General features: G+C 41.8%; 1 protein-coding gene across 5 annotated transcripts in view; it reads left to right on the top strand.

Moving 5' to 3' along the window:
- Nucleotides 1-20,981, top strand: part of LRRTM4 (leucine rich repeat transmembrane neuronal 4) — a 681,074-nt gene that overhangs the window by 188,107 nt on the left and 471,986 nt on the right. Inside the window, exon 3 of one of the 5 annotated variants that reach the window (XM_056571384.1) lies at nt 10,005-10,286. The exons of the other annotated variants lie outside the window; for them this stretch is intronic. Within the exon in view, the coding sequence (XP_056427359.1) occupies nt 10,005-10,010 (6 nt within the window). The 3' untranslated portion in view covers nt 10,011-10,286. Of the gene's footprint in view, nt 1-10,004; nt 10,287-20,981 lie in introns of those variants that run through there. 5 annotated transcript variants of the gene reach the window in all.

The following is a 20,981-nucleotide window of genomic DNA, read 5'->3' as shown; positions in this document are numbered from 1 at the left end:
TCTTCCTACTTCTACCAACCCATGCAGTATAAGTGACTACTGATATAGGTTAGTGCCCTCCATCTCCCAGGCGCCTTTGTCTTGCTGATGAATCAACTTTACACTTTTTACTTCTTCTGGGATTAAAAGCGACCTCATCAACCTCTTCTCCTGCATCAGCTTTCCAGGCTGCTCCTCGCCTATACACATTTGTCCCTCTCTTATCTAGATTGCTTTCACGCCTATCTAGTTCATTTATACGTTGAGGGGCCATGCTTTATTGCTTTCCTCTTTTAATTTCTTTATTGGCGGTTCAAGTGACAGCCAACAATGCCTCCACAGGGCCAGCGCTAGTCCATTCATTGTACCAAGCTAGTGTGTATGGTAAATATGTCAGGGGGCCTGGCTGAAATACATATTAACACTGAACCTAAAGTAAGAGCTCTTAATGCTATTTTCTTCTATCTATATGAATAATCTCTTTAAAACCTCTTGTCAGGTTGTGTTCGCACAGGGAGTTTTATTATCTGTGCCTCCACTTATAACCACCACAATTTTACAGCTTTTTTTCCAAAATTGATGTAAAAATTGTGCAAATTTACCACAAATCGCGTAATTTTACCACGGTTATGAAAATCACAGTATTTTTAGAAGATAGCAGTGAAATTATGGTGGTAATAAGCAGTGATAGCGGTAAATAAATGCCCCATGTGAACATAGGCTTACAAAATAAATACCTGACTGTAAGCCCTGTACATTATGGTACAGAGTACAGTGATTTATGCAGCGCTATATGACATGCTAGCCGCTGATCACCTCCCATCATCTGCAAATCATTGCCTTGTCACAATGTTCTGAATCAGGAAAATTTAACTAGAGATGGAAATCAGAGCACCACATAATAATATCTCTATATCTCTCTTTACTAATTAGTCTTCGGTGCAAGGCCCTCAGTGGCGCCCACTAGAGGCGGTCTCACATCAATTTATCTTTGGTAGCTATCTATCTATTCTCTATCATCTATCTATCATCTATCTCATATCTATCATATATCTCATATCTATCTATCTATCAATCTATTATCTATCTATTTATCTATTTTTTAATATCTATCTTATCTCTATCTATATATTTATATATCTATCAATCTCATATCTATTGATCTATCTCATATCTATCTATTATTTATCTATTATCTATCTATCTATCTATCTATCTAGAGCAAAAGATGACCATAGCACTCACAGATGACATCACAATACGGCTGGCGATGTTTCGGCAACTCAATTGCAGCCATGATCAAGCAACATGAGGGTGGACATAGGCTAGTATATACATGCACAAATGTGATTGGTAATTAGATAAATGACATGCAGATGGAGCATACAGTAGATATACAGATGATGTATATGCAAATACAGAGGAACACAGTGGGTCAACCCAGGCCCGGACTGGCCTACCAGGATACCTGGAAATTTCCCGGTGGGCCGCCGGACCTGCGGCCACTTTAAGATGTGGCTGCACCACATTCGGGACATCCCTGTGTCCTGAAAAATCTTTTCTGCCTCGGTTACCTCTCTGCGGCCTCCGTCCCCGCGTTAACTTTAAAAACGCAGGGGCCGCCGGGAGGAAGCGCACGCAGGGATGTCACTGATGTCACGTGCGTGCACCCATGGTAACAGAGCCGAGCGGAGCGGTGAGGAGGACACGTGCGCTTGGTAAGTGACCAGCGGCACGTCATCTTCACTATTCCGACCACCGCTCTGGGGTCACGATCTACCCATAGGCCATAGCAGTAGATAGTGACCCCGGAGTGGTGGTCGGAATACTGAAGTGGGGCAGCAAACAGGCATACAGCCTCCAGCCATACACTGTACATGGCTGAAGGCTGTATGTCTGTGGGGGAACAGTACTGTACCTAATGTGGGGAGCTCTATTGCACCTAATGTGGAGAGCTATACTGCACCTAATGTGGGGGAACTATACTGCACCTAATGTGGGGGAACTATACTGCACCTAATGTGGGGGACTATACTGCACTTAATGTGGGGGACTATACTGCACCTAATGTGGGGAACTATACTGCACCTAATGTGGGGAACTATACTGTGTCAATCAACCTTTAAGGGGTTGCCCCCTCTCGGGGATAAACCCTTACTAGATACCCTCCCCTAAAATCTAAGTTTTATTTCCATATGTATTAAAATTTAAATTGACCCCTTCACACGTTTTAAAATTATCAGCGGTACAGTAACTGGCTCTAACAGTGAGGGTATTAGCCCCCTACTGGTGCAGGTATCACTGGAGCTGTGGTGTCTATCTGCGTAATTGGTATGCCGGGTATACCTGCATCACCTAACCACAAGCTGCCTGTCCTGTCGCTGTGTTTTTATATAACTGCCGCTGGTTAAAACATAGACAACAGCCTCCCCGACGTTTCGCGGACGAATCCGCTTTGTCAAGGGTTGCGACGCTCAGTAGCACCTAACGGGGGGAACTGCATCTAATGTGGGGAACTATACTGCACCTAATGTGGGGGAACTATACTGCACCTTATGGGAGGAACTATACTGCACGTAATGTGGGGAACTATACTGCCAACCTAATGTAGGGGAACTGGACTGCACCTAATGTGGGGGAACTGGACTGCACCTAATGTGGGGAACTATACTGCACCTAATGTGGGGGACCATACTGCACCTAATGTGGGGGAACTATACTGCACCTAAAGTGGGGGAACTATACTGCACCAAATGTGGGGGAACTATACTGCACCTAATGTGGGGGAACTATACTGCACCTAATGTGGGGGAACTATACTGCCAACCTAATGTGGGGAACTATACTGCCAACCTAATGTGGGGAACTATACTGCCAACCTAATGTGGGGAACTATACTGCCAACCTAATGTGGGGAACTATACTGCCAACCTAATGTGGGGAACTATACTGCCAACCTAATATGAGGAACTATACTGCACCTAATGTGGGGAACTATACTGCACCTAATGTGGGGAACTATACTGCACCTAATGTGGGGGAACTATACTGCACCTAATGTGGGGTAACTATACTGCACCTAATGTGGGGGAACTATACTGTACCTAATGTGGGGACCTCTCCTGCACCTAATGTGGGGAAACTATATTTTACCTTTTTTGAACAAGAAAATGATGAAGTGCTGGTATAATGACGCAACACTATGGGGCTGGTATGTAATTTTTTTCCAGGGCTGGTTTTCACACCCAGTCCGGCCCTGGGTCAATGCCAAAGGGGAGTGCCATAGTAGTGTACAGTGCAATAATGAGTAAAAACTTACTAGGGGTGGTGCTGGATAGGGAGGGTTCATGTGAAGGATGCCATCAGCACAATGATGTGGAGGCGCTGACTGTACTGCGCCTGTGTCTGGAAAATTGGAGAGCACGAGCAACCGGAAGTGATGTCCACGCATGCCCACATGCAAATTCGCACTGCACATGCACAAATTTAATTTAAGGGCATAATAAATGGCTGGGTGAATACCGTATAAGGCCAGAGCCAGGTAGGTAACATGGGACTAACAGGACAGGAATATGTCCTGTAGGGTGATGGGTGACAATCAATCAATGCATACATACAGGGAATGGGCTCCGGGCCCCGAGGGACGAAGGCGGCCGCACCACGGTTGTGCCTATGACGCTGCCAAGGGATAGCAGGCTGAGGAACCGCCAGTCCAAATAGCGGGCAAAGTGGGTCCACCACCATGGGAAATGGAGTGGTCCCACCCCCGTCATCCACACAACATACATACAGTCACCTGAGAGGAGGAATGTGTGGGATAGCAATTCAAGAGTCCAGTGTCACCAACTTGTACTTTTGGTAGTGTGGTGTCGCCTGGTTGGCAGTGGCAGAAAGTGGAAAGGTGGATGATTAATACCGGTCCTCTAACTGGAGTCAGAAAGGGTAAAGGGACGCCCCACACTGTGTTCCTCTGTATTTGCATATACATCATCTGTATATCTAATGTATGCTCCACCTGCATGTCATTTATCTATTTACCAATCACATTAATGCATATATATATATATATATATATATATATATATATATATATATATATACTAGCCTATGTCCAACCTCATGTTGCTTGATAATTGCTGCAATTGCGTAGCCGAAACATTGCCAGCCGTGTTGTGATGGAATAAAGCTACTCCTCACCTCATCTGTGAGTGCTATGGTCGTCTTTTGCTCTACACTTCATCTGGCCATCAAACAGGGACCGTGTACCTACAGCACCCGAATGCCACTTATACTGCCCAGAGTGTTGCTGCTTCTCCTTCTTCAGTTTATCTATCTATCTATCTATCTATCCATCTATTATCTATCTATCTATCTATCTATCTATCTATCTATTATCTATATATCTATCTATCTATTTACCAATCTAGAGAAGGATGAAGACAGCATCAGGTGGAAGCCTCTGTGGAAGTGTTCAGCCAGGAGGCCAACCCAGGTGCAAATACAAAGTCCAAAGAATCACAGAACCAAACAGGCCAGGGATCTTGTGCAAAAGCTGGAGTCTTTTATTTACCCCATACAAAACAGCAACATTTCGGCAGCAGTAGCCTTTATATATCTATCTCCTATCTATCTCCTATCTATCTATCTATCTATCTATCTATCTATCTATCTATCTATCTATCTCATATCTATCTATCTAAACAAAGAATAAGTTGGCCAGCACTATTGATTCCAAACTATCATACGGACCTGGCTTACAGGTGCAGGCTGCTGGGCTAAATATACAGCAACAGGAGAATACAGCAGCACACTGCTAGCACAAAGATATAGATAAAACATGAGTATATAGATACAACATGAGAATCTATTCAGCTATGGTGCAGTAATGAAATAGTGAGATACTTAGCTTGCAATTTGGCAGCCAAATACTCATGTTTTATCTATATCTTTGTGCTAGCAGTGTGCTGCTGTATTCTCCTGTTGCTGTAGAATTTATCTATCTGTCTCTCATTCTATCTAAGATATGACGAAGCAGTGGCTCTCGAATATGGTGAAGAAAGTGTTGTCTTTATTCTCTCCTTAGTGAGCTCTCCAAGAAGTGAATAAAGGCAACACTTTCTTCACCATATTCGAGTGCCACTGCTTCTTCATATCGTAACTATTGGGATCCCAGACCCGGATCAACAACAGGAGGCACCCGAGCACCTTGCCATAAGTGCTGCTTTCTTGAAGTATATCTATCTATCTATCTATCTGTCTATCTATCTGTCTATCTATCTGTCTATCTGTCTCTATCTATCTATCTCATATTTATCTATCTATCTGTCTATCTATCTATTTGATATCTATCTATTTATCTATCTATCTATCTATCTAATATCTATCTTTCTATCTATCCAAATGGTAGAACAACACTGTACAATCTCTACCAGCTCTATCTCTCTAGATCCACATTGCGCTCACATCTCTTCCCACATCAGGCATACACTGCACACATGGAGCAATTTGTTTTCATGACGGTAAACCCAATGCACACCACAGAAATAAATCCCTCATCATGGCGAAGGGCTGAGCACTGTGATCATCACAGAGACGGCTAATTTGAATCAATTTAGAGGCGAGATTGGATTTCCGTAAATAACCAGCAAAAGTGAAAACTTCCCACAAGTGTGGCTGCTCATCTCACCCCTCGCCGTCTAGGGAAAGGCAGACACAATGAAGTGACTGCGGTGGGCTGCGGGCAATCCGTTTTCAATTACATCAGGCTCCTTGTATTGTAACTGGTTGGGGCCATATACTCCCATACACTATGACTAGTCAAGGGCAAAGAATGTCATTCAGAAAGTGTTCCCAGGATCCACCAGCGCTATAATGGTGGTCTGCTCATTTTCAGTAAGAGTTCTTTTTCTATTTCTTTCTTACATGTACCTCCAATATAGCTTGAAAAAAAAAAAAAAAAAAATATATATATATATATATATATATATATATATATATATATATATATATATATATATTGTAGCTTCAATCAATGTCATTCTTTTCCTTGCCTCACTGTGCTTCTGTGTGAAGTGTCAAGAACAAGTGGTCACCCATCTATCTCCCCATATCCTTTCAGAACTAATGTCTCAATAGGATAAGCCCTTTTGTACTTCTTTAATGTTCCAGATCACAAGCTTTGATGTGATTTATGTACTAGAATAGTGGCCTTCAAATTATGGACCTCCAAATGCCGCAAAACCTCAACTCTCTGCAAGCAAGTACAGTCAAATGCCTGTGTATGATAACTACCTGCAGCAGGAGCCTCCCCCCCCCCCCCTGTTTTATGTGCTGTAGGTTACACTTGGTTAATCACCACCCCATAGCTTTTCAGCAGCTACAGATGGAAGGATAAACAGGAAACCAATCCTTCTCTATGAGTTCTCATATGTCCAGTGTCCGGCTTAGTGACCCCATCCTAAACTTACTACAACTGATGCCACAACTGCTGTCAAAAGGGCATCAGTTGTTTAGGAACCGGCCTATAGTTCGCTAAATGCTAGCCAGGTTTATGAAAAACTTGAAGGGGACCCAATAAATTAAATTAAGAAAGAACTAATTTCCCTTTTGGAAGATGCATATCTTGATGGTACAATAAGGATTCAAGAAAAAAGTGTTTTAGTGAATGAATCTTCCCGCACTCCAGTACTGTATTTATTGCCAAAGGTGCACAATCGTCCCATCATCTCGGGGGTTGACTCCATTTTGAGCCCTTTGGCAATCTATGTGGATAGCTATTTACAAAAATGTGTAGCATCACTTCCCAATTGTTTACGCGATACCAATCAGTTTCTATAGACTGTATAGCTAAGTTGAAAAACATTCAGGAGGTTCTGCTATGCACTCTGGATATTAAAAGCTTACACACTAATATCCCTACACAAGAGGGTATACTTGCCATTAAGGAACATCTTATTAAGGATAGTGCTCTGACTAATGCCAAAATCAGGTTCCTGACTGATCTATTAGAAATTATTCTCTATAGGAACGATTTCAGATTTGGGGAGGAGTATTTCCTCCAGAAGCAGGGGACTTCGATGGAGTCCCCTGTGGCCCCAAGTCTGGCTAACATATTTATGTGTAAATTTGAGAATTTCATTAAAGGACATGCTCTTGGTGAGAAGGTGGGGCTGTGGGTAAGTTATGTCGACGATATTTTCATCCTCTGGACGGGCACGCACCCCCAGCTTCTTGAGTATGTGGAATATCTTAATGGATGCCATCTCCTAATTGAATTTTCATGTGAGGATGAATGACAAAGAAATACATTATTTGGATGTTAAGGTGATTAAGAACCCGGATGGAATGTTTGACACCACACTATATGTGAAAAATATAAATAGGAACAATTTATTACATCGCGATAATGGGCATCCTCCACAGGTCTTTAACCCCTTAAGGACTCAGGGTTTTTCAGTTTTTGCACTTTCGTTTTTTCCTTACTTTTTAAAAATCATAACCCTTTCAATTTTCCCCCTAAAAATCCATATTATGGCTTATTTTTTGCGTCGCCAATTCTACTTTGCAGTGACATTAGTCATTTTACCCAAAAATGCATGGCTAAACAGGAAAAAAAATCATTGTGCGACAAAATCGAAGAAAAGACGCCATTTTGTAACTTTTGGGGGCTTCCGTTTCTATGCAGTGCATATTTCGGTAAAAATTACACCTTATCATTATTCTGTAGGTCCATACGGTTAAAATGATATCCTACTTATATAGGTTTGATTTTGTCGCACTTCTGGAAAAAATCATAACTACATGCAGGAAAATGTATACGTTTAAAAATGTCATCTTCTGACCCCTATAACTTTTTTATTTTTCCACGTACATGGTGGTATGAGGAATCATTTTTAGCGCCGTGATCTGAAGTTTTTATCGGTATGATTTATGTTTTGATCGGACTTTTTGATCACTTTTTATAAATTTTTTAATGGTATAAAAAGTGACCAAAAATGCCCTTTTTTTGACTTTGGAATTTTTTTGCGCGTACGCCATTGACCGTGCGGTTTAATTAATGATATATTTTTATAGTTAGGACATTTACGCACGCGGCGATACCACATATGTTTATTTTTTATTTTTTTTACACTGTTTTATTTTTTTTATGGGAAAAGGGGGGTGATTCAAACTTTTATTAGGGAAGGGGTTAAATGACCTTTATTAACACTTTTTTTAAACTTTTTTTTGCAGTGTTATAGGTCCCATAGGGACCTATAACACTGCACACACTGATCTCTCAGCGAGATCACAGGCGTGTATTAACACGCCTGTGAGCAGTGTTATCGGCGCTTGACTGCTCCTGCCTGGATCTCAGACATGGAGCAGTCATTCGCCGATCGGACACTGAGGAGGCAGGTAAGGGCCCTCCCGGTGTCCTGTAAGCTGTTCGGGACGCCGCGATTTCACCGCGGCGGTCCCGAACAGCCCGACTGAGCAGCCGGGTCACTTTCACTTTAGAAGCGGCGGTCAGCTTTGACCGCCGCTTCTAAAGGGTTAATACCGCACATCTCCGCGATCGGCGATGTGTGGTATTAGCCGCGGGTCCCAGCCGTTGATGAGCGCCGGGACCGACGTGATATGATGCGGGATCGCGGCACCATCCCGCTTCATATCGCGGGAGCCGGCGCAGGACGTAAATATACGTCCTGCGTCGTTAAGGGGTTAAAGGAATACCAAAGGGCCAATTGATTAGAACAAAAAGGATTTGTAATAAAGAAAGTGAGTTCCAGAAAAATAAAGAAATGACAATTGAAAAATGTGTACAGAGAGGATATGACAGGAGAGAAATTTTGGAAATCGGTAAAGAGGTTGATGCATTACCTAGAGAGGGGTAAAGGAATAATGAATCTAAGAAAAGACAGGAGACAGATGTTATTTTTTTCTCTACTTATGATTGTCATTCTAAAATGATTAAAAACTATACATAAGTATTGGTGCGTACTTGGAGCGGACGAGAAGGTTGGCCGTCTGTTCTGTGGTCGCCCTAGATTTATATTTAGAAAGAATAAATCTATTGCGAACCATCTGATTAGGGCAGATGTAAAAGAAAAAAAAAAAACAGAGAAAAATACATTTTTGAGGGCCAGACAGTCAGGTAAGTTTGAAGAAAGAAAGTGCGGAGGGTCCAGCACTTCGTTGCAAGCAGCTTTATTGAAGATACATCACACCATAAAAACGACAGTCAGTCAGACATGTTTCGAGAGCAAGTGCTCTTCCTCGGTGACGGAGGGTCACCGAGGAAGAGCGCTTGCGCTCGAAACATGTCTGACTGACTGTCGTTTTTATGGTGTGATGTATCTTCAATAAAGCTGCTTGTAACGAAGTGCTGGACCCTCCGTACTTTCTTTCTTCAATATTGGATGCCTTGCCGGGCACCGGTCCGAGGACCATACATCAGGGAAGGTGAGCTGGATTACTCACTTGTTAATCAGGTACGTTTGCCTGCTTGTCTTGCCAGAATTGTAATGCCATTATTAAAGGTGACAAAGTGACACATCCCATGAATGGGACTAAAATTACCATTAGGGGATGGCGTTCGTGTCATAGTATCCAGGTAGTATACCTGTTGAAATTCCCGTGGGGAAGGCTATGTGGGGAAGACGTCGAGAGCTATTAAACAGAGGATTAATGAACATAAAAGTGTGAACCGTACATATAAAAAGGGACCGGCAGTCAGAAACAGAAAGAAAGATTTGAAACTAGTGTAGCTAGATATTTTTTTTGAGATGGGACACAACGTTAATGAATTGAGATGGCAGGTTTTAGAGAGTATAGAAGGAGAGAATAGAGAACCGATTAAAAAAAAAAAACTATTAAGAAGCGAAGTACGCTGTATTCAAAAACTGTGCACTTTACAGACCCATGGTATTAATGAGATATGTAACCTTAACACATTTCTCTGAAGATTTATGCTGCTTCTATCCGAATCCATATACATTGTATTGATTTTATTGTAACATGTATTTTGTATGTTTTTACCTTAGAACTGAATTATCGCGAGAGTTTCTAATCTATGTATTGTGGTGATGGGAATTTACACCATGCTTGACAAAGGAGGCATTGCCTCTGAAACGTTGCAGACGTTCCTACTTTACCTGCAGTGAATGGAGACGGCCGAATAAGTGAATATTGGTGCGGCGGCACATGAATACTTGAAGAGTCTTATATGTCTCCCTTTCAACATCATATGGACTTTACTGACACACTTTAAGTGAATATTTGTTGAAATTTTGTATATTACTGAATTATATATAAAGAATGACAAATGTTTGCATTCAATTGAGCGTATGTGCTTTTTTCTATGATGGACATGATACTGGGCTTATAGAGCACCCAGCCACTACGCTCTCACCCATATACCACATATCCCATATTGGTTTTTGTAATTATTTTCCTGGCCTCACTGTGCTCCTGTGTGAAGTGTCAAGAACAAGTGGTCACCCATCCATCTCACCATATCCTTACAGAACTAATGTCTCAATAGGATAAGCCCTTTTGTACTTTTTTAATGTTCCAGATCACAAGCTTTGAAGTGATTTATATACTAGAACAGTGGCCTTCAAATTATGGACCTCCAAATGTTGCAAAACCTCAACTCTGCGCATGCCAGGACAGCCAAATGTCTATGTGTATGATAACTGCCTGCAGCAGGAGCCTCCCCCCCCCTGCTTTATATGATGTAGATTACACTTGGTTAAGCACCACCCTATAGATTTTCAGCAGCTACAGATGGAAAAGATGAACAGGAAACCAATCATTGTGTTCTCTATGATTTCACATATGTCCATTGTCCGGCTTAGTGACCCCATCCTAAACTTGCTACAACAGATAACACAACTGCTGACAAAAGTGCATCAGTTGTTTAGGATCCAGCATTTAATAACTGTGCAGATCAAAAAGGGGAAAGCAACAAAATGCCCATAAAACAAATGGATTCATTTGGGGCAAAGTATCCTAATTTCAAACATTTATGTAAAAGAAATTAAAGGGGTACTTTGCTGCCCTGCTTCCGGAGATCCGCTCCACAGCATCCGGAAGTTTATTGTTCCGAATGTTGTGTGCGGGCTTCCGTGTTCAGGGCCACCCCTCATGATGTCACGCCTGCCCCCTCAACGAAAGTCTATGGGAAGGGGGCGCGACGGCTGTAGACTTTCATTGAGGGGGTGGGCATGACATCACGAGGGGGCGGGTCTGAACACGGAAGCCAGCACACAGGGTTCGGAACAATAAACTACCGGATGCTGGGGAGCAGAGCTCTGAAAGCAGGGCAGCGGAGTACCCCTTTACATTTAAAAAAAAGCACTCACATACAAATGAATTTTTTTTAATTGTACGTGACAAGAAAATACTTATTATACACGTGCTTTTTAATGACCATAACATCTTCTACAATAAAGTCTTAGAAACGTTTTTTGATAAGTGATATCAGCATCAAAAGAAACAATTAAATAAATAAATAGGTTTATCTGCTAATTAACAATTAGAACAAATTAATTTTTTGTGTGGTTTTGCCAAAATAAAAGCATAAATGTATATGTCCCAAAAAATTGGCACAAAAACTCTTTTTATAAAAGATTCACATCCAGCTACGTGGAACAATCATAATATAGATATGAGTGTGGGAGTGCAAAGAGAAAAAAAAATTAAATAGATAAAAATTGTTCTGTAAAAAAATGGGCACTGTCAGAATCAAAAGCTTGTGATATATTGTACATATTGAACATTAACCTTTCTAATACACTTTATAATGCACGTTTTCTTCTTTTTATAGTAATCATAAAAAAAGACCACTAGGGGTCCCCATACCATCCAGAACTTAATCCTGTCTGGCTGCAGCATTATCTTTGTCCCAGCTGAAGCACAGGCTGGGACAAAAATCCAGTAAGTGAGGGTGGGACTAGCACTCCTCTGTGCTTAAGTCTGTTCTATTAGACTGCAGCATGAAAACAGAGTGTGGGGAGTTACACAGCAGTTTGTAGTGATTGATAAGAAGACCCAGCACTGAACACTAGACTCAGGGAGGAAGTGAATGTATGGTGAGTGATGGCGGCCTGAGTGCTTGCCTTGGACTCGGCCCTTCCTGAGCAGTGGATGTTATAATGAGTGAGCAGCAGAGCAGAGGGGTTTCTTGAGCCAAATACAGAACACATTAAACATAAAAACGAAATGTAAATAATCTGCATGACCTAGTAGGCAACATATAGAAACATTTTGTTCTTTGATATCACAGGTACACATTAGAGGATAATTCTGTCTAATTTCTTTAGAGCTTAAGTGACTACTGTACATCAAATTAAATGTGGCAAATAATAAAAGTTCCCACATGGATATAATCCCTAGTGCCTAGTGGCTGTTCCAATAATGTAATAAAGGGAATGTGTCTTGAGAAAATTACCTACTGTTTAAATCAGGTATTTATGTTAAACATACGGTATTTTTTTAAGAATTTTTTGTGATTTTCTTTTTTTTTCTAATTTGCCATTTAACTATCTATATTATATAATAATCCTTGCAGTTTCAGTTCTCACCACTAAGCCTAAAACTAAAATAGTCTTTTGCAACCAGTGGGCTTTCAGCTGTTGCAAAACTACAATTCCCTGCCAAAGGCTGTCCGGGCATACTGGGAGCTGTAGTTTTGCAAAAGCTGGAGGCAACCTGGTTGGGCGATAATGAGCTAAGCTGAGATTTCCTGTTGTGTCTGTGATAAAGTCGAAGATGCTGTAAAGGAATCTGTACAGCAAAACAGTAAAACATTTCCCCAGTAGATAGCAAAGACCATAGAGAAAGCTCACAGATCTGTCTCTCCTTCCCTGTGGAATAACCTCTGAAAAGGTCACATAAAATGCCCAGTGATGTTTCCCATTGATGTCAATGGAATATGTCCTGTTCCTTGTTGCGTTTGACCATGGTGCTTGCTTGCTACTAAAAACAGTTCAGGCAAGACTGCTGCTCCATAATAATGTACAAAAAGTTAAAATAGAAACTAAGAAGAAGAAAGAAACATGTTTTAGTACAGAACTACAATCAGCAAAAGTATAAAAAAAAATATCTAGGTAATACATTCCCTTAAAAAGAAATGTGTCGACTAGATTATTATTTTTTTTTACTAAGTTATATATTGAAACATGTTCTTTTTTTTTCTCTTACCTGTTTCTCTTTTCTCTTTTTTTTTTGTAATTTTATTTATTTCTTTTTTTTTTGTACATTATTATAAAGGCTGCCATCTTGTCTAAGCTGTTTTTATCAACATTTAGTGATATGCTTTACTGCAGGGCCCAGTGACTATATACAGCAATAGATAGCAGCTGTCCCATTCACATGAGTTGGAGATGTTACTGGGCATTCACTGTGAACTTTTCAGGGGTCATTTTACAGGGAGGGGGAACACTGGTCTCTGCTATGAGTGGTGGATGATCCAGTGTTATCTCTCTACTGGTGTCACCGTTCACTGTTCTCTGGGAAATGATCTGTTCAGAACAGGAAGTCTCAGCTGATTGTTAGCCCTAGTGGCCAAAATGGAAAATGCAAGATAGCAGATAAAATATACATAGCAAAATGTTAACTTATAACAAAAAATAGGGTTCACATAAAATCCTGAATTAAACAATAGGTCACTTTCTGGTGACACATTCCCTTTAAATAGTCTGGCATTGAATATATAATGGTGGAAGAAAGCAAATACAAACCCTGTAGCCTATGTTCTATCATATATTGCGTTGCCATGGCAGTTTTCTTGACACTCTTGCCTAGGAAGGAGAAAAGTAAAGCGTTTTCCGAGTTTACAACAGATTGTAATTGAATAATATACTCAGGAGAAAGAAACAGCTAACAAAGAGTTACAGTAATGTCGTCCTGGGATTCCTCTGCACTAAATTAATATCCGTCCGGTGTCAGCGGATCTGCACCGCCGAGCAGCAGCCTTGTCAGTCGACGGGATCTGCGCTCAGACAGGTTTGCCAAATAAAGCACCTTAATGAAGAGCTTAAACAGGAGAGATACAGTTATCATGAAGAGACCGAAATAGAGGGAGAGAGAGGAGAAACAAAGTCGTCCGTACAAATTTCATTTTTATCAAGAATGAGGAGAGAATGGGGGATTGGTACTGGCAGAGATAAAATCCACCATGTCTAATGAAATCTGGAGGAGACAAGGCCTGAAAGTTCTACTCTTCTACAAGAAGTCATGTGTGACACAAGTAGCTTACAAGAAAAGCGGCTCAGATACAATAGATCATAAGAGATCCCCGTTTATTTAAGACAAAAAATCAAAATAAAGCATTCTAAAAAAAAAAAAAGAGCTTCCTATTGTTATCTGGGTCTTGCCAACCAGAAGAGAAGGGCTTGGTGTTTGCCTAATCATCCTTTTCATGAGCATTGGGCCAATTCCCCATTGTTCCCCATAGAAAGAGGTGGGTCTGACCTAACATAGGGATGGGACCAAGCCTAAACCCCTTTTAAAGATCTTTATACACATTGGGGAAGAGTTGTCCAAACCAGACAACTTTAGGAAGGCCGATCAACTGATGGAAATGTATGAGGACATCCCGACTCCCCCCCATGCAGATGATGTCTGGGGACAGAAGAAATAGGGTTGTTAAATTTCAACTTTCCACTTATTTTGTTTTTAAAGAGATAAGCCAACACTAGAGCTGTCTGGTGGTGGCTTACCTCTCCGATGTGCATTGAGATGTCTGGCTGACAGTTTCTGAAAATGTTTTGTCACCTTTATAGAATTGTTATGTATAGAATTAGTGTTTGCCTGTCCTGGCATGCTGGAGGCACTGTGGTTGGGAAAGATTGCCCTAGAGATAAGCCTATGCCAGAGTAGTCTGGTCGCAGCTTATCTCCTCTACCCATTGAAAACACATGTGTATGGTGGAGTTATAAAAATAGTTCTCATCTGAAGGAACAAAGGGATTATACAGAAAAGAGCGGATTATTTCCCCCATTGTCCTCAGGTTATGTGTGGTTCTGCACCTCAGTTCCATTGATGTAAATAAAGCCAAATTGTAATACCACACACAACCTGAAGACAGTTGTGGTGCTGTCTTTGGAAGAAATTAGCTCTATTTTACTCTCTACTCCTAGATGACCCCTTTAAGCCAAAAGCTACTGAAGGTGTATGGGCTCCTTCACTCTGACATTTATTTCCAACAAATTCTCTATAATTTATTCAAAGCGTTGAAACATTTGTTTAACAGAGCAGCCCAAGAGTGACTGACAGCTTTGTAGACTTTTTTACAGGAAATCAATTGTGTACCTTGATGGGGTAAATAGGTAATATATATTTAGGTGACTCCAGCTATTAAACTGGCATCTGCAACAGCAATGCGCCAACATTGCGCTGTCAGATGGTGCCACATTATGTTAATGCAGCTCCATCTGCAGGCTGTGGTGAGAAAAGCACATCTGTTGTCTTGATTTACCCTTGAAAGGGACATTATGGCCGCTACGTTGTCATACAAGAGTGCCTCACCTCCTAAGAGAGACACTGTTTATTGTACCTAACTGCTATAAATACCATACATAATACTCGCTATTCACCTCCAGTATATATATATATATATATATATATATATATGTATATATATATATATTGTCACGATTCGGCCGGCTGGAGGTGGATCCTCTGTGCCAGAGAGGGATTGGCGTGGACCGTGTCGGTAGACCGGTTCTAAGTTGCTACTGGTATTCACCAGAGCCCGCCGCAAAGCGGGATGGTCTTGCAGCGGCGGTAGCAACAGCTCAACCTCTCTGACTGCTGAGATAAGCGCGGTACAAGGGAGTAGACAAGAGCAAGGTCGGACGTAGCAGAAGGCCAGGGCAAGCAGCAAGGATCGTAGTAAGGCGCAACGGCAGGAGGTCTGGAACACAGGCTAGGAACACACAAGGAAACGCTTTCACTGGCACAATGGCAACAAGATCCGGCAAGGGAGTGCAGGGGAAGTGAGGTATAAGTAGGGAAGTGCACAGGTGAAGGTACTGATTAAAACCTCATGCGCCAATTAGTAGCGCACCGGCCCTTTAAATCGCAAAGACCCGGCGTGCGCGCGCCCTAAGGAGCCGGGACAGCACAGACGGGGAACGGGTCTGGTAAGCGAGTCGGGATGCGCATCGCGAGCGGGCGCGTCCCGCATTGCGAATCGCATCCCGGCTGGGAACATTATCGCAGCGCACCCGGTCGGCAGGTCTGACCGGGGCGCTGCGAATAGGAGAATGCTGTGAGCGCTCCGGGGAGGAGCGGGGACCCGGAGCGCTCGGCGTAACATATATATATTTATATATATATATATATATATATATATATATATATATATATATATACCTGTTACACACATTGCTTATATGTCAAAGAAAAATATATGATAGTTAAATTAACCCTTACTTTCACCCTCATATAAAAGGTTTTTGTTTCAAGTCCCATGCAAGTGGGACTTCCAGTACCTTACTCCACAAGTTCCACTCTGCATCTCCTGGTGAATGTGTCATTTCGGCTTGCAAGCCAAACCCATCTCACAAATACACTCCCACTGCTTAAGCCCCACCCCTTTTATTATTTACCCTTTTTTTAGCTTGAAAATCACGCCCAACAGGGAAGTGCACAGACAAGGAGTCTTAGTACACACAGGAAGAGGCTGCAAACGCTGTGTGTGAACAGTGAGTAAAAGGTTGCAGGAAACTTGTGTTTTAAGCTGGTGGAGACTAGCCTACCAGTTGATAGCCAGGGCATGCTGGTTTGTGTAGTTAGTGACACGACGGTCTAAGATTTTGTTTGTTCCTGTGTTATGTTTTTATTTATACTGCAACCTATCTAACAAAGCTGGCAAGGAGCCAGTCTTGCATAAAGAACTGTCATTTGCCTGCTGATTGACGTAGAAATGTGTCCTGTGGCTGTGTCAAGGAAGATCCCAGAGCTAACTCAGGGCTGAAATCCTTACAATATATATATATATATATATATATATATATATATATATATATATATATATGTATGTATATATATATATATATATATATATATATATATATATATATATTTGTGTTCAGGGCTACCACATAACTGGCTGAACTTCCCTGAACCATACACCTGATGCCGGCATCTCCAGAGACACCCCTAGAAACAAAACCTATTAATGAAACCTAATCACATATTAACATTCATAACTAATAGCGGTTGGACTGTGCCCAAAACTGCGACCGAGGGTCCGCCTTTAGACGGCAAAAAACATTAAACCGTGCAGGTGAATAGTAAAGATTTATTAAGTCAAAGTACCAAATACATGAATGCATCAGCCATTTCTGTACACGAGTTTGGTATATACACTGAATAGCAGCCTGACTTCCACCTGCCTACTTTCTGAATAACATGTGAAGGTATCTTGTGTTGTGAGGCTGCGGATGCTGCCCCAATGTGAAAGGAATGACCAGAAAACTGCCGCTGTTCACCCCCCAAGTTGTTGATTAATGTACGTGTGACGTGGTCAGAGCTGTTGACCCAAACAGTAACAGGGGGGAATCATCGGCCTTGTCTTTTAACACCTGTAATAACAGTGAGAGAACCGACACCGGGCACCATGGGTTATTGGAGGGGAAATATTTTATGACCGCCCCCCACCTACATGTTTTGGCATCTCTAAGGCTAAGTTCAAAACACTCGCCCTGCTAGCTTAAGGGGTACTCCCGGAGAAAACTTTTATTTTTAATTTTTAAATCAACTGGTGCCAGAAAGTTAAACAGATTTTTAGATCACTTCTATTAAAAAATCTTACATATGTAAAATAGTAAATGGTAATTTGGTGCCCATCCCTCATGCCTTTGCTACATTCCTACTTATTTTACCCTTCAGACGTCTACAGAATATTTAGTGATTTGCAGACGCGCTAAGGACATATTTAGACAGCACCACATCAAAGGCAGACTCGGTTAGGTTATCCACTCTTGGTTCTCTATATTCCATTCAATTTCAGTGGTTTTTGTAATATATTTTTTTTACAATGGATATTGATCGGAGTTGTCAGAGCAGTCGAGGAGCTGATATTCTACATATAGCTGTCACACACAACCAGAGACCTGTGTCACCGGTTCAGTGGACTTATCTTTAGAAATGACCTCCAGGCAGGCAGGATTAGAGCCAAGCAAGGACTTAGCGGGGAAACGCAGCGGCTCCAGATCTGTATTGTGCTTAGTGACAGGTTGAGGTACAGGAGAAAAAAAAATCAATTGTGTTACTGGTGTCTAACTATATAACCCAGGATGAATCGGAAGGTGAGAGGACCCTCCTCTTCATCAATGTCAGATCAGCCACTGTCATTGATTTCTGGGATACTTTGTTCATGTTAGACATTACTGTACTTAGAATATCCAGCTAACCTTATAAAGATTGCTCCCAAATATCAGCCATGATAGATCTGCGGCATGTAGAAGAGCAAGCGTATAACACCGCTGTGTCCTGTGTACAAATTTACATTCAGATTGCAGAGATTGTGGGGGGGGGGGGGGGGGTGACGCCATATAATGCTCCATATAGATCTCTCCCATATAGGGTTGCCAACTTTCTTGCAAAAAAAATACCAGCAATGCTAATTTGCATGATTAATGATATATGCGTAACATCACAGGATACACATGTGGGGGGAAATTTTGTCCTGTTCTGACCCCTATAACTTTGTAATTTCACCTTGTACAGGACTGTATAAGGGCTCATTTTTGAGCCCCGATCTGTAGTTTTCATCAGTACCATTTTTGTTTTGATGTGACTTTTTGATTCCTATTTTAATTCAATTTGGGAGTTGCAGTTAGTTACTAACTACATATAATGAGGAAATGGGGGGTGGCCCCACCAAATATGTACAGATTGCAACCCAGTATCGGTAAATTTTAACTAGTGAGTGAGGGAGAGCCGGAAAAAAAAGACAATGGGGGTGCACATCAAATATAGAAAAAAACATTCGTATAATAGAGCAAAAATAGAAACTTAGATGGCACTCACCTATTAAAACATAGACTTTATTTCTTCATATTAAAAAATGCTGGTTCATGGCTGGACAGGAACAAAAACCGCAGCAGCCGTAGCTGCATAGAACAATGGCGACAAGCTTGTTTCGTGGTAACGCGCTTCCTCCGGCCTCACCTGACGTCAATTCCATGGACCATAAATCGGGAATTCAGAGATTACATCTTTTGGGGGAGGGAAACACTCTTTTCTATGCAAAAATAATATATACGTTAAAACAATATAAAAGCCATCAGCATTAAGAATGGGATGTAAACTATAGGGGATAGCAGAGTCATTTATAAGAATACAGTTAATTCATTGGAGTCATATGATTCCATTCAGTGCGCATGATCCACCGGGCTTCTTTTTGCCGCAAGATTCTTTCTCTCTCTGTTCCTCCTGTGGTAACCCTTTCCAGTCCGAAAAATGTAAGTCAATTTCCATCACTATTATGATGGCTTTTCGTACGGTCTATTAACCTTGCCGATCCCAGACCTGTCATCAGAGAACGCTTGTGTTCCCTTAATCTTGAAAAAAGACATCTTTTTGTTGATCCTATACAGAATTTTTCGCGTGGGCAAAGAATCACATAGATAGCCCATTCCGAGCGCCAACTTATGAACTCTTTTACAACGATCTCGTTACCACACAATTTGAAAAACTCTCCTTTCTTCAACTGATTGCAATGTGAAACGGAGCCACATCGAATGTTCGTTTTTCATTAGCCAATGACTTGGGTTTGGATGAGGTGAATAACATATTCCTCAGACTTTCACTTCTTCTGAAGCAAATTGATGGTTTTTGTTTAACCGCATCCTGCAGAACTGGATCCCTCTCTAAAATGTGCCAATTATTATACAGGGCTTTTTTAATTATATTGGAAACGGAATGAAAAAATCTTTTATTTTTATTATCTTTTGCAGTTTTTTTCTGTTTTCTATGATTTTAGAAAATTAAATTTTTTATGTGGTATTTCTTTGACTTTATTTAGTGCAGAAGGTAAAAGGTCTTCAGGGTATCCTCACTGGAGAAAACAATTAGTTAGATCCCTAGCTTGGGTTTCAAAAATGGCATTGTCATTATTAACTTTTAATAACTGACTGTATGGTAGTGATTTCTTTGTGTGTTCGGGTGATAACTGTTATAATGTACCGTATTTTTTACCGTATAAGTTGCACTTTTTCTTCCCCAAAACTGGGGGGGAAAAGTTGGTGAGTCTTATACGGCGAATACACACCTATCGGGTTGGTCCCTGCGGCCATCAACGGCCGGGACCCGCGGCTAATACAGGACATCACCAATCGTGGTGATGCCCTGTATTAACCCTTCAGATGCGGCGATCAAAGCTGACCGCCGCGTCTGAAGCGTAAGTGACAGTAACCCGGCTGCTTAGTCGGGCTTTTCGGGACTGCTGCAGTGTAATCGGGGCGTCAAGAACAGCTTACAGGACACCGGGAGGGACCTTACCTGCCTCCTCGGTGTCTGCTCCGTTCCGGGATCCCCTGCATGGCGGCGCTCTCCTTCAACGTCATCACGTCGTCGCACACGCTGTCCCATCATCCAATAGGAACGGCGTGCGTAGCGACGTAATGACGGCGACGGAGAGGGTGGATCCCAGGGAAGAAGACGTCCGGAGCGTCGGGGACACCATGGGGTCGCGGCGACAGCGATGAAGGGACATCCAGGGCAGCGGTAACGGGTCTGGAGCGGCGGGGACACGTGAGTATTACCTCCTATCCAGTGGTCTTCAACCTGCGGACCTCCAGATGTTGCAAAACTACAACTCCCTGCATGCCCGGACAGCCATTGGCTGTCCGGGCATGCTGGGAGTTGTAGTTTTGCAACACCTGGAGGTCTGCAGGTTGAAGATCACTGTTGGGTCCAGAATCTTTTTTATCTAGATTTTGCACCTTTAAAACTGGGTGCGTCTGATATGCCGGTGCATCCTATAGGGCTAAAAATAAGGT

The sequence above is a fragment of the Hyla sarda genome, chromosome 4 (genome assembly GCF_029499605.1).
Source record: "Hyla sarda isolate aHylSar1 chromosome 4, aHylSar1.hap1, whole genome shotgun sequence".
Lineage (NCBI taxonomy): Eukaryota > Metazoa > Chordata > Amphibia > Anura > Hylidae > Hyla > Hyla sarda.
This window is presented reverse-complemented; position numbering and strand designations above follow the sequence as displayed.